This window comes from Oratosquilla oratoria, chromosome 41 (genome assembly GCF_046742065.1).
Source record: "Oratosquilla oratoria isolate Oo_2021 chromosome 41, ASM4674206v1, whole genome shotgun sequence".
NCBI classification, from domain to species: Eukaryota; Metazoa; Arthropoda; class Malacostraca; order Stomatopoda; family Squillidae; genus Oratosquilla; species Oratosquilla oratoria.
The window spans coordinates 34,033,028-34,055,521 of NC_134817.1; the positions used below are offsets into that span (position 1 = coordinate 34,033,028).

At 39.2% G+C, this 22,494-nt stretch overlaps 1 protein-coding gene across 1 annotated transcript in view; it reads left to right on the forward strand.

Annotated features, from left to right (window-relative positions):
* Sumo (Small ubiquitin like modifier) overlaps positions 1–16,578 on the forward strand; it is a 29,753-nt gene extending 13,175 nt beyond the window's left edge. Inside the window, exon 3 of the mRNA XM_076178566.1 lies at positions 3,483–16,578. Coding sequence (XP_076034681.1) covers positions 3,483–3,824 — 342 coding nt within the window. The 3' untranslated portion in view covers positions 3,825–16,578. The remainder of the gene's footprint in view (positions 1–3,482) is intronic.
* The last annotated feature ends 5,916 nt before the right edge of the window (positions 16,579–22,494 follow it).

Below are 22,494 nucleotides of genomic sequence, written 5' to 3' on the forward strand. Positions count from 1 at the left end.
TATTGGTTTCTTGAACAATTATATCAATGATATCATCAGATACAAAGAGACCATATACATCAATAGGCAGTACCTCAGTTTCGTCACCTGTGTTACTGATAGTGACTCTCATTTCTTCCTTGCCAGTAAAGGTATGCATGCGTTGTTTTGAGGACACAGACAACCATTCACATTGTGTGTTGTTACTGTTGTTGTTTCCATTTCTCCCAGAGTTTGGTGGCTGAACAGGTTCATCTTGATCTGCACCTGTTTCAGATTCACTTTCGTCAGAGAAATTATCATCTGAATCATCTGAATTACTGACAACAAAGTCAGAATCATCAGAATCATCAGATGAAGTATGTGATTGTTCTCCATAAAAGTAAGACGTCTCCATGTCTGTTTAGAGTGAAAAAGACAATATTATCAGTTTTCCTATGCAAAATTGATCAAAATTTAAGTTATTGTATCAATACTAACCCAAATATACATCATAAAACAACATCAAATAGGAGAAAATGGATATATATATAAATCATATGCTATAACCCATGCCTGGTACACTGGTGTACCAATACGTGTTAGAAGGGGAAAAAATTGCTGGTCCGCGATTCGGTATATATTTGTACCATGGGTTTTTATGCTCTACACTACAGGCCACGCTCTCAGAGTGATACATACCTCCTCACTCTGCAAAAGTCCAACGGACACTGGCGTGGCCGGGTTATAAATGTGACGCGGTGTGGGCAAGTGTACTGAGTTGCCAGACGCGGCTAACGTGTTAAGAAAATGACAATATACAATAATATATAGGAATATACAATATTAAAAAAAAAGTGAAGTTAAAAAGGACAACAAATTGGTGAAGTGTGTGTGTGCCTTGACTGGAAAGGGCTTTTTGGAATATATATATATATATATATATATATATAATACGATTTTTTTTTAGGAATTTATGTATATATATATATATGTGTATATGTATATATACAGGGTGTGGCATAAGTAACGCCCTTTGCTGAAGTGAAACAAAATTTTAACGTTTTTATCCTTTATTTTTTTTAACATGAATGTATTCCACAGGTTAATAGATTAATGTATTAACAAAATTAATAGAATGTTTATTGGGTTCAATAATGGTCAGTGAAAATAAAATAAAACCAACTTTAAGAAAAAAAAATAAAAGTAACAAAAGCTGTGGACCTTTAAAAATTAGTCATTTATTTGAGATGTTTAAAATGTTCCCCTTCATTTTCCATACAGTTTTGAACCCTACCAACAACACTTTTACAAACTTTTTGACACACTTTAATGGTAATTTCATGAAATTTATCTGAAGTTGCATTCTTTAATTCTGGATTTTTTTTTGGCTTAAGATTGTAAACCTGATCATTTAATACACCCCATACAAAAAAATCCAGTGGTGTTAGGTCCTCTTTGTCCTATCCTTCTACCTTCAAAATTTTCATTTAACCATTCCCTAACTCGTATCCCATAATGGGGAGGTGCTCCATCCTGTTGAAAATAAATATAATTTTGATTTTCAACTCTTGCCCAAAATTCTGTTTGTAGCATATGCAAATAATTATCTTGATTCACAGTACTTTAAAAGAATATCTGCCCTATTAATCCCATGCAAGAAATGGCGGACTTAACTGTTACTCCTTGTAAATTAATATCCTTTTCCAAGATGACATGAGAATTATCATTGCTCCAATACACACAATTATGGCGATTGATGTGTCCATTTAACTTAAAGGTTGCTTCATCTGACCACCATATCTTTTCAAGGAAAGTTACATCAACATTAACTTTAGTCATAAAGATTTCACAAAATTGCAATCGTCTGTCTTGATCTCCATCAACATTCTGCGAACACTCCTATCACCAATTGCTAACTCGGCAGAAAGACGCCTACTGGATTTTTTAGGAGAACGCAGCAACGATTCTTGTAGTTCACTGGACTTTACTAAGCTTGTTGCAACAATAGGTCCGCCCACTCTTTGAACTTCACTTCCTGTGGATTCAAATTTTCTAATCAAGCTTGTGATATTTCGACTTTGCACCCTTGGGATGTTAAATTCAACTGATAACAATCTTGCAGTTTCAGCACCATTTTTATTGTTTTGATAGTACAATTGAATAACTTTTACTCTGTTCCTTTGTTAATCTCATGGTTGTATAAGATATCTGAAAAAATAGAGATTTAGCAATTAATTAAAAAAAATATATATATTCATTATAAGACTAAAAATAAAAAGGGCGTTACATATGCCGCACCCTGTATATATGTATATTTATATATATGTGTGTATATGTTTATATATATATATATATATATATATATATATATATATATACTAACCAAAATACCCACACGTTGCTGTGGGCAAATGCTGATTATTTTAATTTTGATAGAATTTGTGGAGAAAAGTTACACGTATCAACATAACTCGATGGAAAATGTAACGCATGAAAAAATGTGAAAGCAGTATTTTTTTAATGTATCAATTCAAAATAACATTATTATTATTATCATTATTATTATTATCTTTTAAGGCTATCGACCCATAAGGGAATCATTAAGCCTGATGTGAAGATGTTTAGTCTCTATGTTTTTTCATTTTCTTCTATGAACTAAAATAAAAATAACCAACATTTAAACATTTGGTAAAATTATACAATCAATGCGGAAATGGAGAGCGTTACAAAAAGTGTAGGATGGAGGAAAGTTATAATATTGTGATAAAAATAAGTTCTAGGCTTAGATCAAAATGAAAAAGGTGAAATGTATTTGTTTACGGATTAGAGGAAAAAAATCAAGTGGAGGTATAATTGTGCATCTTTACAGCTGCATGAGTGCAGTCCTCCATCACATCTTATATCAGTTTCATCTTGTTTAAGATAAACGAAAGTACAGTGTGATGTTGAGCTCTGGTAACATACATATACCAAGGCTTTTTCCCCATTACAAGGGAGGTAGCCAAAAAGGAAAAGGCATAAAATCATTCCCACCCATTCCATCCCTGAATACACTCCACACCCCTCCACCCTCCCTCTCATCTCAAGGTTGCTAAGTATGTGGTCAAGGTGCTAGAGTTGTTGTGATTTTAATTCATCCCATAAATGCATGCTGGAAGGGAGAGCATTGAATGTGGTCACTAAATTTGGAAATCAACTCATATCATACACTATAAATACATATATGAATGTATGTTTTGTATGCAAATGTGATTTTTCCTCAAGTGATTTAGGACTTTCTTCCCACCAAACAGGAAGTTTGCAAAAATAAGAATAAAAAAAAGTCATTGTGTTGAATATCTCAAATTGCAAATGTAATTTTCTTTTTCCGTAATGCCAGATAGAATTAATAGCAGGGAGTGGAATGCATAATTGTCATTGAATTTATTTCAGTGTATGGACTCGTTATAACAGAAACATGACATTATTGGTATGTATTAATTATTGCAGTTACAAATACTCACTTTATTTGTTTCCAACAGAAACTGGCTGTTTCAACGGTGAGGTTTCGGTTTGACGGCCAGCCTGTTACAGAAAACGACACCCCGCAGGGGCTAGAAATGGAGGATGGTGACACCATTGAAGTGTTTCAACAACAGACAGGAGGTGGAGGAGGAAGAGAAAGTGACGATGGTGATGGTGGAGGAGGAGGTCGTGATGAGGGAGGCACAGGTGACTACAAAACAAAGTGGAGGAATGACAGAAAAATTAGAAATGCCCGAACCTTCACTTTCATGTTGTTTAGTTCTTGTGAAGCAGCAACCCTGCATACACGTTACTCAACATCACAGTGGCGTCATCTGGCAAGTGATGAGCTCTTGTGACATCCGCAATGGATGAATCAGTTGTGATTAATCTGGAAAGAAAAAAACACTTATGAGGAAAGTAGATATTGTTAGGTTTGTTATACTACTTTTTTGTGTGTAAAAATGTCATATAAAATAACTGGAAAAAGCTCATGATGCTGTGGGAATAATGTTTGTTTGAAAGCTATCCCTGCCAGTGAACTACAAGAGAAGAAATTGAAATGTCATTAAGATCATATTAACAGTGTCAATTATATTAATTTGGAAAATCAAAACCCCCTTCAATTATTTCTTTGATATAAATGGGATACAGCATTAAATTTGTGGTTTATAGAATAATTTTAATTTGTGGTATGCAGTAACCATATGTTTGTTGTATACAGCATAATATGTGTATACATACATAATGCCTTATACAGCAATATATGTACGTATTTGACAGTCCTATCTCACATTTACATAAGCAATATGTATGTATTTTTCACAGTACAACCATACATGTATGCTATGTGCAGTATTGCTAACAGTGTTGTGTACATTACTATTTGTGACAGGCTGCCATAAAATCTTGCATGTATATCAATCGCTCAATTCATTGATTGAACTCGCACATATATTCAATCAATCTGTTGCCCTTGGTCTCTCTTGTAGAAGACCCATGGCCTCATGCATGTATACATGATATATGAAGTGATGATATTCCTCTGTACTGATGATGTTGATATAATTTAATGTCACAAAATTCCTCCTATCGGGAGGCTAGGATAGTACCCCTTACAGAGAACATTGTAGCATGGAATTTAATGAACCAGTTGCAGGGTTGGAACCACCATCCCCTTAACTTTCACAATAAGTAGTACTTGGCATATATCATCATTTATATACATGGCATATCAACAATGTATGGAAAGTACAGTGTCGCAACTAGTTTGCAGGCTATGAATTATACTGGAAAAACAAATCAGTTTAAATATTCGTATAATCTGTGACAACTTATTATTCTTCATTTGTTGGGAAAAATTTATGAACCCAGATTATAAGACACGCGCATGCATGTTCACACTCCGACCAAGGGAAAAGAGGTGACATGATTGTGGTTTTTAGAACCCTAAAAGGGAGGTACAAGTCAGACAGAGATGATCTCATAGTATGGGACAAGAGAACCTTAAGGGCATAATAACAAACTTAAAAAATACATAAATACATGTCTCAAGGATATAAAGAAATCCAATTTTCTGTACTGATGTATAGACCAGTGGAATGCACACACAACACACATATGCTTGCTTGCTTGCTTGCTGTAAAGAGCCTTTCCCCATATAATAGGGAATGGTCAAGTCCAAGCATACACCTGTGTCATACACATTTAACCTTTTCAATATGAGTCAAATTCTCATGTGCAGTATTGGCTGCCTGATGCATGATGATTAAATAATCCATCACAATACTCACATTTTAAGATATAAAGTTACAGCTGTATTACTCATTCTCTTTCACTGACTATTAATAACCACAGAGAACACAATCAAGCCAGTTCACAGAATATGGGGCCACTTAGCTACAACTATAAAAAAATATATAATCAAGATGCCAACGCCGCCATGCTCACTTACAACACTTATGTAGGCATCATCATCTGGAAGGGATTAAAACCTACTCAGCCATGTCTCACATCTGAGCAACCTAGGGATAAATAATTGCCTTGTTTCCTATCACATTGCATGGGTCAAGGGCAATGCAGCAAGGCACAGCTCTTCCTCAGCAGGCCCCAATAGCTGGAGCAGATTTACACCCACAAATTCATCATGTGTTGACCCCTCTCCTCATCCACATGAAATGATTTAAAAAGCAGATGAGCCCTTGAGGCCACATTCTCTCTTCATTCATACACTTGTCATTTGTGCAGTTTAATTCCTGTTTGATAGATATTCCACTTTCATCTAAAGCTCCCTTTTTTCCATCCATCCACTTCTTCCTCTTAAGTTCATCAAACATTTCCCTAGTCTCTGTATTCATAATACACTCCACAGACCAGCTTTAACAGACCTATCATTTACCTACTCCAAGTCTATGAAAGCTCAAAATACACATCCCTCCTATGCTAAACATTTCTTACATGCCTATCATGCCACAAAAACTTGGATCAATGCACCCTTGTCCTATCCTAAGTTCACATGGCTCCTAATCTCTCATGGCCATCTTCAACCCCTTGTCAATATAATAAACATAACCAAGCCGAATAGAATAACCAGACAGCAGTCAAAATAGAAGTACCGCCAGCTGGTATGAAAGATTTATTGAAGCACATTTTACATCTCATTGAATGAAATATGGGAGTTGGGTGGTAACCAGATTAAGATTATGAAATACCACAGATATGGAAGGAGGTTAAAGCATGAATTTAGATCAAACAAAACAGTCTTGTCAGTGGAGGTTGAGGGATCAGGAGTAGGGTGCTTGCAGGCACACTAGCAGCCAGGTTAGGTATTATTTTAATTGAAATTCTACAAATTAAAAGTATTTAATATACTAAGGATCTGCAATTAGTAAGACAACAGTTTGCTTTCTCAGAAAAAGGCAGTTGACTGTTCTCGTAAGCCAAACAAGATTGTGTCAATGTACTTAATGTCAGACTACTGATGTAAAACTTGGTCATTATACGAAGTCAGCAGAGTATGTTTACATAAGGAAAGCTCACAAGTGAAGACTGCTTCCCACCAAGTACTACCGTCATCTAATGACATAGAAATGGTCTCACACTAACACAACACATACAGCAGTCCAAAGTATTTTTGCAGGGGGATTGATTGAAGGCACACAGATCATTGCCAATTGTCGGACTGAGGGTGCCCAGTCAGTGAAACTTGAAGTCTCATTTATTGATCATTAATACATTGTTGTAACTGTGGTTTCGAATGCTATTGTACAATTGTACAGCTCTGGAATTTATGCAGTGTTTGTATATCATATATTGTGCATTTTGGGACCAGCAATAGGTACCTGGATATGATGGTACTGTGAGATGCCCTTCAGAGAACATTGTCTCCCCACCGTTTGTCAAGTCCCATCAACACTGTGCATCCATCTGAAAGTACAGTTATGAGGGGTTGGCACACCATCACCAGACCAGACTTGAGATGTCTCTTTATCATCTCTATCCCTCATCCACTTTTTCACATAAGGAGAGCTGATCATTACTTCCTTTTCCTTCTCCTCTGCTTTGCATCAACCAGTGACATAGGTGGTAACGAGGAGCATACATCAAAAGATGCATAGCTGTGGCCAAAGTAGTCGTCTTAGATTTATGCACTTGAATTGTTAGGGCAGGTAATTGTCATTGCTGGAAACCGGGGAAGTCTGGGACTTGAACCCATGATTAGGAAAATGCAGGATGTGCATCCTTCTGATTGTGACATCAACACACACACACACACACACACACACAGACAGCAGTTCAACATTTAATTTCTGACAGATTAATGGGAGGGCCTGAAAACGTTGCTACTGTGTGGCTGTAGGTTTCCACTCTGTGAAACTGGAGGGAACAGTTATTATTATACATTATTTCAACTATGATATATAGTTCATATTTGGTGTATTGTGCTCCATTGTTATTGTAAAATGAACACAGTTGGATATGATATATAGTGGCAGTTTGTGTATATACATTTATCCCATTGAAATTACTTGGGTCACAACCATATGTCTCCATTGAGCAAATTTTGGCTTTAAATTTATTTACAATTTTTGTTTAGACCAGTCCCGCCTTGAAGGTGCTCTTCCAATAAGTTCTTTTTCCCCTGTCTTTCTTACACGAGACCCACAGCTTCCAGGTAACTACACCCAGCTGGTGGGGCCTAAACCTACTCAGGGAGGAAATAGTTTGTGTAGGGATTGTTAGTGTGGGGCATTGTAAAATGAGATGCTCTATGCCTTCTGTAGTGTGGCTTTATCTTAGGCAGTTTGAGTCTGTGGCCAAGTCTTTTGTGTATTTACATACATATACCAAAGGCTTTTTCCCCCTTACAAGGGAGGTAGCCAAAAAGAAAAAGGCATAAAAACCATTCCCACTCATTCCATCCCTAACACACTCCACTCCCCTCCACCCTCTACCCCCCCCTCTTATCTTGGCACCTCCTGGATGATGGGTCATCCCTGCATCTTGTCCACTGCCCTGGGTCATAGACAGTGTCTCAAGACACAGCACATCCACAGCAAGGCTGCTTCATTACATCGGCGAGCCCCCCTCTCCGTCTCATGCAGAAAAGGAGAAGACTGGGAGAAATCCCATCAGGCTGTCAAATTTTTCTCACACATACTGCCTCACCCCCCATTCCCCCACCCATTCCACCTCATGCATCACAACATCATCCATATACAACCATTCTCCATTCACCCCTATCTTCTGTCCTCTCCCACCCTTCCTCAACAGACATTCCCCTCTTCCCCAAAGCCCCTTTCATCCCATCCATCCATCTCATCCTAGGTTGCCCCCTCATGTTCACTCCCTCCACATCTGCCTTCCATACCTCTTTTACTAGTCTTTCTTCACTCATTCTTTCCATGTGTCCAAACCATCCCAATACTCTTTCATCTACCCTATCTCCCAACTCCTTTACCACACCTGTTCTCCTCCTCACCTCCTCATTTCTCATTCTATCCAGCCTAGTAACCCCCATCATACTTCTCAGACACCTCATCTCAAACACATTCAAACTCCTCTCTTCCTCTCTTATGTTCCATGTTTCTGCCCCATACAGTGCTGTTGGCACAATCACTCCTTCATACAATCTCCTCTTAGCCTCCATTCCCAAATGTCTATTCCTCATTACACTTTTTAATCCACCAAGGAATTTACTCGCTTCTCTCAATCTACATTCTACCTCCACCTCTACTCCACCCTTTCCTGCCACATTCACACCCAAGAATCTAAAACTATCCACTTCCTCCAGTCGCTCTCCCTTAATGCTCACTTCGAGTCTGCTGCCACTTTCACCCCTTGTACATCTCATCACCTTTTACCCACATTTATCTTCAACTTTCTTCTTTCACACTCTCCCAAACTCTGTCACCAACTTCCTCAATCCCTCCTCTGATCCTGCTACAAGTGCAGTGTTGTCCGCAAACAACAGCTAGCTCACTTCCCACTTTTCTCCATTTTCTTTAAATATCTCCAATCCCTCACCCACTACCCTGGCATTTACCTCTCGCACCACCCCATCCATGTATAAGTTGAACAGCCAGGGCAACATAGCACATCCCTGATGAAGTCCCACCTTTACCTCGAACCACTCACTCTCTCCATTTCTGATCCTGACATATGCTCTACTACTATCGTAAAAACTCTTGACAGCTCCTAGAAGCTTTCCTCCTATCCTGTATATCTACAAAACCTCCCACAGTGCCTTCCTGTCTACCCTATCATAAGCCTTTTCCAGATCCATAAAAGCCCAAAAAACATCCTTACCTTTTCCTATAGCTTTCTCACATATCTGTCTTACCACAGAAATCTGATCTATGCAACCTCAACCTGTCCTAAATCCACACTGTTCCTCACCAATTACTCCCTCTGTTCCTCTCCTAATCCTCTCAATCAAGATCCCCCCATAAGCCTTCCATGACTTAACAAGCTAATCTCTCTGAAACTATTACACTCACACTTCTCCCCTTTTCCCTTGTAGAGTGGGACTATTCAGGAACTCCTCCAGTCCTCTGGCACTCTATCCTCTCTCCAGCAAACATTAAATGACCTCACCACCCAGTCCACCATCACTGTACCTCCTTTTTTTTAGGTATTCTCTATGGCATCCATCCAGACCAGGTGCCTTACCTGCTCTCATCATCTTAACTGCCTTCACTTCATCCTTCCTTATTTCTCCTCCATTTTCCTCACTCATCACAGTCCTTTTCTTAGCACTTCCCATTGCAACTACCTTTCCCTCCCTATCCTCCTTCACATTTATCAACTCCCTAAAATACTCTGCCCATCTTCCCCTTACTGCCTTCTCTTCCATTATCATCTCTCCATCTGCACCTTTTACCTTTTCTTCTCTACTAGATTCGCCTCCTCTTCCTCTTAATTTCTTTCCAAAACATCTTTTTATTACTTTCAAAATTTTCTGTCATACTCTTACCCCATTTCACCTCTGCTCTCCTGTTTGCCTCGTTTACCTTGTGCTTTACTTCTCTTTTCTTTTCTTTGTACCTCTCATATGACTCCCTTGTCCTATTTTGTAACCAATCTGTGAAAGCTCGCTTCTTCTCTTCTACAACCTTCTTTGTTTCCTCATCCCACCATGGTGTCCTGAATGTAAGCATGCCAGAGTGGTTCTTGGTTCTTCTGAGAGACATTTTTTTGTTCCATAAATTTATGAACCAGTATAGATTTCATTTCAAATACCTTTAGTTGCCTTCCCATCCCAAAATAATGTTTTCTTTGTCAGTTTTGGGTGTGTGTATTTACCTAATTGTAATGCACAAGAAAAGATGCTCATGGAGTATATCTTGTTTCCATTTACCAAATTTAGACATAAATTCATTTATGGTTTTTGACTGGACTACTTTCTCTTATAGGTTGTTCAGGCACATAATCAAATTTTTTATCTTGACCTTATGTCATTCTTCCATCTATCTCATTTTTGTCTATTTACACAAACATCACATTCTTTCCAAATTTTTTTTTTTTTTTTTTTTTTTTTGTACGTTTTTATAAGTATGTGTGTGGGTAGGTGAGTGATGTCCTGTCTGTTCATTCATTCAGTTCAAACTAATATTTGCTTTTGAGCTCCAAATGATCTGGATGCAAATTACAGTATGATCATTCATCATGGTGCACAACAAGAACTTAGTATACATTACATGTGTGTGTACACACACACACATACACACACATGCACTTGGATTATTAGGGCAGGTAATAGTCATTGCTGGGAATTGGAGCGCAGCGGTTAGTGTTCTAGCCTGCCACTACAGCAGTCCGGGTTCAAATCCCACCCAGGGCTGAAGTAATTTCAATATCACTGTGCTGCAGGTTGTTACTCCAACTCTCATGGGCAGCAAGTTGGGGGTGTGTGCATGTAAGGTCACAGTATTACTTTTAGATTGGTCATACAAGCTCCGAGCTCTTATCTGTGAGGTTAATAACTGTTGATCGTGAGTCCAACACGTGATCCAAGACCATGGTGAATCACACACATACACACACATCCCACAAATTAATGGATAAAGGGGGAACTATCAGTCCAATAAACATTAGGAATTTCAACATATTTACTCTAATTTGATATCAGACTTACTAGAGATTGTGAAAATGGGCTCAAGATATACTGTAATTGTGTAGGTGACTCCTAGTTACTGGATTTTGTCTGTTGCCTCCAAAATCTGTCAAATGAAAAGCTGAGTGTGGTCTCCCCTCCTTGTCTAGTCTCCTCCTTTTATGCTTATCCTATAGTTGGATTTAATCTTTAACTCTTATACTCCATCTGCCATACTCCTTTCTGTGCCCAGTTCCATTACTTTTCCATTTTTGCCTCCGCAATATCTTTCACTCTAACCTGTTCTCATACCCAACTTATGCTTTTCTTTTCCTCTTGTGTTATTTCCAATATTGATCTCACCATTGCTGTTGTAACACACTTTACTTTTATCTCCATCACTTCATCCGTTTCTAAGTTTCACATTTATAGATAATAGGATCATAGACAAATTTTAAAATTTGCAATCAATCAATCAATCCTTTGCCCCTGGTCTCTCTTGCAGGAGCTATCCGGCCTCCAGGAAACTGGCAACTTAAATTTTGCATTTCAGACATGTTCCTGTATATACCAAACATTTACCAACCAATTGTACACAAATACCAAAGGGCCATTTCATCCATGTTCAATTTTCATTATCTGTGCTCAATTTTTTGTATTTGTTCTAAATAATAATGCTTTTCAACTTCTTTACTTTGGTTTTACACTTATCTTCAAACTTACTGTGAGACATAGGATATTAAGAGCAGCATATTGTGCAAGTCTTTTGCTGTTTCTGAAATGAGAATGTTATTTGCAGATCTCAGGTGATTAAAATGTACCCCATTAATGTACTGACCTTTCCCATCCCAAATTGACTGAAAATCCCTCCAAGGTGACTTGTAACTTGAGTGAAATTATATCATCTTACTACTTTCAGAATCTATATTTTTCTGTATAGATAGTACAGCAGTTCCTTGCATATAAATGCTCTGTTGAACCCTTACAATATGCTTGCATTCTTGATGCATAGAGGTTAGTATTGCCTAGTGGTCTGCTCAAAGGTCTTTTGAAAATTACAAAAACTAAACACAAATGTATTGCATTCTGTCATTTTCTCAGTTGATTCATTGTCTGCAGATGATTGATAAACTAATTGGTTGGTAATTACTAAGGTCTTTCTGGTCAACAGTATTGCATCTTTCTGAAAATCTGTTGATACACCGTCTTCTTTAGATGTTTTTTCCTGGTTTCATTCTTATTAATTTCAGTGCACTACTCACAGGTAAATTTACTGACTGAATTGGGGCATGTAAGGAGAAAAAAAACTTGCATAATTGTGGTGGTGAACCAACTGTAGCTTGTGGGCCTGACTGAAAGAGGTGTGCTTTGCTGCATTGTTTTTCACATGATTAGTGTGACTTGCAACTGTCATTGCATACAAGTTCATTTTCATCTCATCTGTCATACAAAACCTGTTTGATGTGGGAGACCTTAGATATATTTTCATCTCTTAATTGACATAACTCTTGTAATCATTAAGGTATTAGCTCCGGGATAGGTTTTGTGTATGTGTGTGTGTTGTTCATTTTGCCCTAGGTTATATTTTCATCCATGTTCCATATACATATGGAACTATGTGGAAAGCTATGCTTCCTAATATCCATCAAACAAGTTTGGTTTTTCAGCTTTTTATTACAACTTCTTGTTGATCTTTCATCACATACCAGCAGATCCTCTCTCCATTTTTTATACCTTTCTCTGATCTAAATATCATTATCATGTTGCCGTTCTTTGATCTTCCATCCAGTGTCAGAAGTTCCAGTCTTTCCAAGTAGTTTATCAATTGTTGCCTTGAGTTTCACTAATTGGAAAACCCACAGCCTCATAGCAATGGTCCTAAGACCTTCCCCCACAGACCTCCCTAGGAAGAAACTTCAGATATTTATCTGTGTTGTATTAGTGTGGGAATATTTCTATATCACTGGCAGAAAGTGTTTAGGGGAAGGGAGAAGTCACCAGTTATCAACTCTCCATGCATGAAAAGGTGATACAGTTGAAGTTGGGATGGATTTTGGACTGACCCGTGACCAAGTGTCTGTGTTTGACTTGCTGTTTAGACTTGGTTGCTGCCCTTAGTATTCTGTAATGTTTCTTCATGTGTGGTGACCACACAACTGATATCCAACCTGGGATGAATTGAACATTCTTTAATTTTTTCATAATGTCCTCTTCCATAATGAAAGGATACTCTTATATTCTTGAAAAGAGTTTACAAATCTCTCCTGTTATTTTCCTTATATGACTTAAGGTAATACATTCTCCCTTATTGAAATTCATATATCCTCCTATTCCTCATTTGCCTATGCTAGTAATTCATATTTTTTTTTATATTCTCATCAGTTTTATACACACACACACATACAACTCATGGCACAGTTGGTAGAGTTCCCGGCTGCCACAACAGAGGTTTGGGTTCAAATCCCGCCCAGGGCTGAAATAATTTCAGTATCGCTGCGCTGTGGGTTATCACTCCAACTCTTGTGGGTGTGTGTGCATGTAAGGTCACAGCATTACCCATAGATCAGTCATATAGAAGCTCCGAGCTCTCTTCTGGGAGGGAAATAGCTGTCAATCACAGGTCCAACACATGATCCAAGATTTTATGTACAGTAGGAACAGTACAGGTGCTAGAACTTTGCCCTGTTGTACCCCACTAGTCATTCCTCACCAGTCAGACTTTTGATCTCTCACTACTCTTGTTATAGGGTGGCTAAATAAAAACACATGAATCACTACAAATGAACATGTATAAAAATGTACCAAAGCACCACAATAACCAATGTGTGCCAATAGTAAGGAGACAGAGTAACAGCTGGGGTGCCAAACCCTAAGTTGATGCGGGAAACATACACAATTCATTTAGTTCTCCTTACAAATGCACATGGAATTGTGATTAAATAATACAATGACATCAATACAATTAGTATACAACAAAATCTATTATAATTATGTAATGGAAATCACAAACACATTTGAACAATTTGCAAGTATAATCCACTACAATAACTGTATGAGGCTACAATGCAGTACATAAATATATTATACATAATGATATGATCATACATCTGTCACTTAAAAAGTATTGTACCCATTGTAGTGTACTCCCATTAAAGCCTCTTAAATTTTGTAACTTCCATATTGATCTCTTGTGCAGCACTATGTCAAATGCCTTCTCCAAAGCCAATATACATAATCCACCCATCTCTCTCATTATGTATATGTATACACACACACACACTGGCTTGCTTGTGTAATGGTACCTCCCACAACTGCTAATGTGGCAGTTTGAGTTTGAGTGCCTGGTCAGGACTTAAAAATATCACAACACTACAAGCTAGTGCTCCAGTTATGGTTAGCAAGAAATTGGAGGTATGGGTTTCTAAGGTCACAACATTGCTCATAGATCAGCCCATATATGTTCTTGAGCTCTCAAATGGGTGGGTAGTAACTTGTGATCAAAAGTCCAACATGTGATCCAAGACTGTATTGAATCACACTTGCATACATTCACTTTCCTTCTGTCACTCTCTCTCTCTCAGTTAATTGGGATCAACAGTGTGTATGTACAAATGAAAGTCCTGCAAGATGGATGTCAGAAAGAATAGTCTCTCAACCAGTTGTTACCAGAATTCATCCATGACATTGCCTCCATACAGAGTTGTAACCCTGAGAAGTCAGCCTCTACTACAATTCTGTATGGAAATTCAGATCAGAACTATAATTTGAGCTTGCTCATTTCATGGGGTGTAAATCAGCCATTTAATGTCAGTATAGTCAGCCACAGTGGTATACACAAAATCATTGCACAAAAATGTTCAATTTATTAGTTGTTTTGCCCCTTTTCTGAGCATTGGTTTTGCACCACTACACCTGGAGAGGAAATCCTCCATACATGTTATGTGGTCAATCACCGTGGTATCTACCAAAAACTAGACATTAACTCTCAGTGTACAAGGGGTTTCCTTGAACTTTATGAAATCACTTTGCAGAAGCCAGAGCAATGGAAAAGCTTTCAATTGGAGTGAAAGGGTTGACATGGGCTTAACTGTTATTGTATAGGGGCAGGATATTATCACCCAAAACAAGTGTACAAGTTCTGGATGACAATGAAAAGGTTAAGGATGTATGCAGTTAACTGGTTCTATTCCAGTTCTGAGCAGGTTGTTTTGCACCATTACACAGTGGCAGATACTAGGTATCCCCCCCCCACACACACACACAATTACTTGTGTTTGTGTGTGCATTTGATAGCTGTACACTATACAGATGTTTTCAGAAGTCCTGCCATTATTTTTAGTATGTATTGTTACCATATGAATGTGGTGTATAACATTACCAAATGAACTTCATTTGGCTCAACCCATTTACTCGCACATATGGCTTTGTTCAGCCAATCAATCAGTCAATCCAGCCCAGGTTCTCACTCGAGATGGGAAGTATTTAGGTAACCAGCACTGTTCAACATCTATTTTTTTTTACTGATAAATGTGCATATAGCAGTACTATATGTAGATATAAAATATGGTTTGTAAATACATACAAAATGTGTACTGACAAAAAAATTTGGTAGCATGTAATCTGAGAAAGTAAGATACAGTAGACAAGTGGCACCTTTTGTACTGAAGAACAGTAAATCTGTGAAACATACTCTTTGCTTTTGTAAACTGTGATGTAACTTTGTCAGTACAGTGACATCCTCAGTATTTTTGTCTTTGGCTGATGCCAGAGAGCAAACAAGAGACACTGGATTTCTGAAAATTTTTAACCCCTCACCCTCCAGTCCTGGTTCCACCTTGGCAAAATTCAGTTGTCTTATGTTTGAATAAAATATTTGAAATATGACACTGTTAGAAGGATAAACCTGTTGAAAGAATATTGATTTCACATGCGTCATCAAAATTTGTGGCAACTGCAGGGGCAGAACTAGAATATGGATATCTTGGTTTTAGAAAACAAGGTTTTGCATGGAATGTGCAAGAAACGGATTCGGAATTTTTTTGTTCATGGGTGATATACATTTTGTTTCTTTCATTTCATTGTTTTCTTTCCTTTTTCACCTTGTCATTTTACAGATGAAATTGTCTTTAGATTTGAAGAGAATTTGTTTAAAATGCAGTTACAGGAGGCAGCAAGGCAGAACATGTTGCTTTTTGGTATGCAGAAATTGGTGTTAATTCCATTTGTCATTTCATTTTGTGTTACATCAGGACTTTTTGATTGTACAAGTGGCAGATTTTGACCTGTGTTTTTTTTTTTCTGTGCAGTTTTAGATATTTTTTTATTGCATTGACCTGTTCCTTATATAAATTTTTTTCATGGCCATAACTTCTAAAGAAGTATATCAGATAGCCCATCATGTTAAATGTAAAGATCTCTTTCCATGTTGTGTGATCTAATGCTACTATGCTTGGATCACCAGTACATTTTGTCTTAGTGTTAGAAACTACAAATGGAAATGTCAATAAAGCAAGCTGTCACCCTATGTTTGATTATGACCACAGCAATTGTCACAAGAATCATACAAAGCTATTCATAGTATTATTTAGATATGACATAATTGATTACCAAAGTGCAAAAGTATTATTAGGAATATATACCAAGAAGGATTTATGGTTTTTTGTGTACTTGCTTATGCTGTTTGCTGCTTACATAGAGAACAAAAACGTCTTTTGTCATTAAAATCATCCCCATATGTCCAAAGACTGTACAGAAGTAAAAGAAGAATAGGACTTCATCCGGATTTTTTTTCCTGAAGGAAGACCAACTGCTGCCTTACCAGGACTACTGTGTGGTAACCCTGGGATCACACATCATCATCATTTGGGGGCATACAACAGGAAGCATGTTGCTTCACTCGCACGCCAGTGCCAGCCCCCATGGTTTCTCCAAGCAAGCTCCCATATAGCCACCCTTCCCACTCCAAACTATTGTAGACAGGTTCAATCAACTTGCCCCAGCCATAAATTGTGTCAGTTTCCCCCTTCATATCCTCCATGGAGAGTTGTCTCCACAAGAGACAGCCCTGTAAGTAGGATCAACATCAGAGAGACACTCCATATCCCCACATGGCCAGATATTACAAATGATGATGATAACTGGCCTAGACTTAGTCTCACAGTACAGTCTCTGGTTTGATATGAAGACATTTCAGCTATACTGCATGATTCTCTGAAGGCAATTAGTATCAAATACATTGAGATGCCTCTTCAAGTCAGCATCCAATGTCCATGTCACAGCCATACAGCAGGACAGAGAGCACAAGTGACCGAGATTCAAATCTTAGCCCACCTGCATTAATGGCAACAATGCCATATAATCTGGTTGAATGAGTCCATAACACTGAGCAATGTCAGTCCTTCAAAGCACTTCCTGATATGACCTGCAGCTGTTATGCACTACACTACCAAGGTTATGTAAAGCTTTCCATGGCCTCAATCTCCTTGTCACATGCATGGACAGAATGAACTGTCGCCCAGTAATTCCCCAAACTCCCTTGGTCCAGGAGACCTGAAGTCCAAGCGGTCTCACCTCCCTGTACAGTGATGCAAGGGATGCAACCATGACCAACAACAACTGCAAGAACAGCATTATCAGCAAACAAGGTCACTGACCTTGGTGGTGTTGTCGTTCCCTAGACTGTCTGTCCGAGCAGTCCTGACCTTGGTGTTGTCAACAGATGCTCCGCAATGACAGTGATTGACAACTCTGTCCAATACCTAGTCCATACAGGTGTTGAAAAGTGTTGAAGCAAAGGCACACTCTTGCCTCGCTCCTGAATTAACAGGAAAGAAGCTAGACATGCCTCCTCCATACTTCACAGCACTCTGGAATCAGTGACCCCAGGGGAATTGATGCTAAGCATGAGGTAGTGATCAGAGACTTCATTTACTGCCAAAAATTTCCTCCATATATCTAATCATAACTTATTGTACCTAGTCCTTCTCTGGCGATAGTGCATGATGATGGGATCAGATGATGATCTGGAACTCCTCATCAGCAGCCTAGATGACTGAGTAGCCCTATTTAGGATCCACTCTGCTAACCCCACATGGAAATTAGGCTAGAAAAAAGACATACCTTGAAGGGTAGAGAATTATTAGTGCCTTTCCAAAAAAAAAAAAAAAAAAAGTGTGACATCTAGTAGAAGGTAAAAGGAGTAGTTAGGTAACATAATTCGCTTGTTTCTGAAGTGATGTTATCTGAGGGATATATTGAGCAGACTATTACTGGGTGATATTTGAGGAGTCTGGCAGTGATGGTTTGAAGGTAGGTATGGAGTGGGATTGGTAACATGATACCGTGGTAAATGAGGATTGTTTTCCTTCTCGTTTGGCTTGAGAAAGGAGTGGTCATTTATAGAATATAATTTCTTAAATGAGGGGGCGGGAGTATGTGTACCTTGTAAATCTGGTAAACGTGCAGTTGTTTGAATTGTCGGGGTTTTCCGCGTGCAGTGATAAAATGTTTTTTTCATCACTACATGTGATAATCTTAGGTAATCAAAATCAGGTTCCTTTTCATTTATGTATGAATCGAGTGGTAGCTGGTAGAGTTGGGTGAAGGTCGGAAATTCAATTTTGCATAATGGAATTGTTCCGATTCCATTTGGTTTCGTCTGTGACGGTGATGGACAGTTACCATTGTACAGATATACCTGTAGTAGATTGTTCCAAGATTTTGGTCGAAACCTCCTCACTCCATCCATGGAGAGGTGTTGCAGAAATGGGTGGGAATCCAGCAAAATATCTTTGGATTTGGGAAATCTGAAAGAACTGTTGCTTCCTCTTTGTTTTGTTGTTTTCAATGCTGCAATACAGGTGGTCATATAGAGATCGGGGTAAGGACTCTCCCAGCCAGGGAGTAATTCATATTCAACCACAATACCACACAGGAAGTAATGGAAATTATGGTAAGACGACCAAAGGGTTTTATAAATAAGATTATATCGGATTAAGACAACCATAAACCGTATAAAGGTCGAAACACCTACATCCATGGTTACTTATAACCACTACTTACAACTTATCTAATCGTAGGTTACCTATGATATGAAGTTTAGAACTTCCCACATCTATGCCATAGTTGCAACTGTCAGGCGCTTTAGACACCCTAAACTACAATGTCGCCGTCTATGGAGCGCATGTGCATGGTACCCCATGCTCAATCGAGCTAAATGTACATCCAGGCGCGGATCCAGGTGGCTGAAGCCCCCCCCCCAAATTTGTTCTTCCATGAATCATTGTACGGATGTCATTTAATCGATTTTAGTACTTTCTGATGTTTTACCAGGTCCGGGGGCTAAATAAACTGACAGCATGGGTGCGGTATTTGGGCGGAATTGTGCTGTGTTTGGCATTTGTTTAATTCCATTTATCTGTTTTGTGCTGCGCGTGTTGTAGGGTTGCCAGGGTTGTATCTCAGTTGTGCTGAAAAGGGATAGAAAGGAGATATACCACGTTCGTTGGCCGTTTAACATACCTGTATTGTCACCTATATGATTGTTTTGTGTTGTTGAAGCAATCAAGTTGAAGCAATCAATCAAGAAGTATCATCTGCAAACAGTAAGCATTCAGGAATACCACAGGCTTTATAGATATCGTTACTGTAAATAAAAAACAAAATAGGACCTAGAATACTACCTTGAGGTACCCATTAATCTCGATTTAATACCGTTAAATAAGACAACTTGATTACGATTAGATAAATATGACTGAAACATCTGAAGTTCAAAGTCTCTTATTCCGTACTCAGCCATTTTCATCAATAGAATACTATGATCAACTGTGTCAAAAGCCTTTTTAATGTCTAGAAAAACTGCGGCACATATTTTCTATTAGATAGTCGAGCTGCAATATATTCATGTAAGAGAGCAACAGGCATATATGTTGAGTGGTTTTTCACGGAATCCAAATTGATTATCGAAAATGATCCCATGGTACTCAAGTACCAATTGCTCAAGAATAACGGTTTCAAGTACTTCAGACAATACCGGAAGGATCGAAATCGGACGAAAATTTGATACGTTTGATGTGGGCCCATCTTTATGGATCGGGTGTACTACAGCAATTTTTAGGACATTAGGAAAGCAACTCTGTTGAAAGCACAAAGTGATTAAATGCATGAGTAAATGAATAATTTTGGGAGCAGCAAGTTTAATTAAGGATCTTTGTATTAGGGTAATCATAGCCATTGGACTTATTTTTAAGATTATTTATAATACGCAAAATATCGTGAGTTGATGGTTTTATTAGACTAAATTGTGATGAGACTGGAGTTATATATTGAAGTGGGTTTCCTGGGTCATTTGGCAGCTTATCAGCCAATAAACTACCAACTGAACAGAAAAAGTTGTTAAACATGTCAGCGATCTCATGGTTGTCAGTAACCTGCCTGTTATTGTGAATAAACAAATTGGGAGTATTATTACTTCTCTTTTTATTAATTACTTCAAGAAGTATTGACCAGAATTTCTTCGGAACCGATGAATTTTCTTCGTTTTTTTTAGATAGTATTGCTTGCGAGCCGATTTAATTGATGAGTTGAGAACATTACGATATCTGATAAAATTGTGTTTATTAAGTTCAGAGTTGCACTTAATGTATTTTTTATAAAGTTTATTTTTTAAATTGATGCATTTCAATAAGTTATTTGTTATCCAAGGTTTGATTGGAATCTTTCTTCTTGATGTTATTTTAGTCGTTAATTTAGTAATTTCTTCATTAAATATAGTTATCAAACAATTGGCGAAATCATTGTGGTGACAAGTATAATGAGAACGAGAGCAACTCGGACGCGACGGCGGGACTACTACTAATAGCAATCCGAGAGCCGCGCTTTCTTGCCAAGATAGTCCAGAGCCCCAGGATAACCGAGCTGAGTCAGAGCCTTGTGATAGCTCTGGGACGGGTGGGTACTTTTATCCACTCTGACACCTGGCTATCACAGGCGGCTGGGCTCCTGAACTCCTTCAACCTCACCAGCGTTCTCCTTGACAAGGGTAGGGACTCTCCACACCCAGAGTTCAAGCCCCTACCACCATGGCTGTCGATACCTGCAACCTTCGTTGTCGCAAAGCTTCCCAGTAAGAAGAAGTTATGTGACCAGGAAAGAGTACGAGCGCAGGCCCTACAAGGCATCCGCGCACTGTCGGAACCTGGAATGGCGGTCTATTATACGGATGGCTCCGTAGACCCCAACAGGCCTCGTAGTGCGGGGGCTGCTTTCGTGACGGATGGTTTAACCTACGGCAGGAGAGTATCTGATCATGCGTCCACTCTCCAAGCTGAGGCCATAGCGGTCCAAGGAGCGTTAGAGCATGTTGTAATATCTCGAGCTGGTCCTGTGGTGATCCAGACGGATTCACAGTCTCTGCTAGGCAGCTTGGAATCGATACAGCCCAGCGACAATGTACGCCTACTGACCTCCATCCTAGCACTCCTGCTGAAGCTGCATCAGCAAGGCAGGAGTGTTACGTTCAACTGGGTGCCAAGCCACGTAGGTGTCCCAGGTAACGAGTTAGCCGACGCCGCAGCTGAAGCGGCGCGCCAAAGACCCGAAGTCGATGTTGTCGTCCCTCTCAGCAGAAATCAGTTGCGCATACGCACCAGGGCTCTTAATCAGGTACAACGGTTCCTTCAGCACAGACTGGAGGCAGAGCTGTCAGAGAGGGCGAGGTGGTACAGGGCAGTCACAGACTACGAGCCCCTTGTACTTCCTCGCTCCACACCTAGAAAAGTGGAAACTCTGCTCTTCCGTCTGCGACTGGAGGACCGTTATTTCAGGCAAATCAAAAGTAACCCAACACCTGAAGAAAGAAGATGCCACCACTGTAGCCACCCTGAAGCCACCCTGAAGCATTACCTCAAGGATTGCCCCGCAACTGCTTTTCTGAGGAGAGGGCCTCCGACAACATCTGAGGGTCTTGTGCGTCGCCTATGCCGCCACCTAAGCGATTATGAACTGCGTCGGCTGGTGGAGTGTCAGCCCCCCCTGTAAATCTATATATATATACATGTATTCACTGCATCACCTCTTGTAACACCAAACACCGTTAGATCAGAAAGGGTGCAATCGCCGAGATGTGCATACGTATTTTACATGCGTATGCACATCTTGTGAATGTATGAGTGTGTGTGGTTGGGCCCACATACACTCATATGTAAAATCACCCTCCAAACGGGCTCACATCAAAAGCCCGTGGGAGCTTCACTCCCGAATTACACACACACACACACCGCGCTTTCTGATTGGTCTCGCCGTCGCTGAGTCTGTGCTAGCTCACACTGTGGAGCCGAGCCGAGCCCTGCAGTCCCCTATGGTCGATCTAGTCTCAGCGCACGCTACGATTGGTGATGTGGTGACGCATCTAATCAAGACCCGGGAAGGTGCACTGA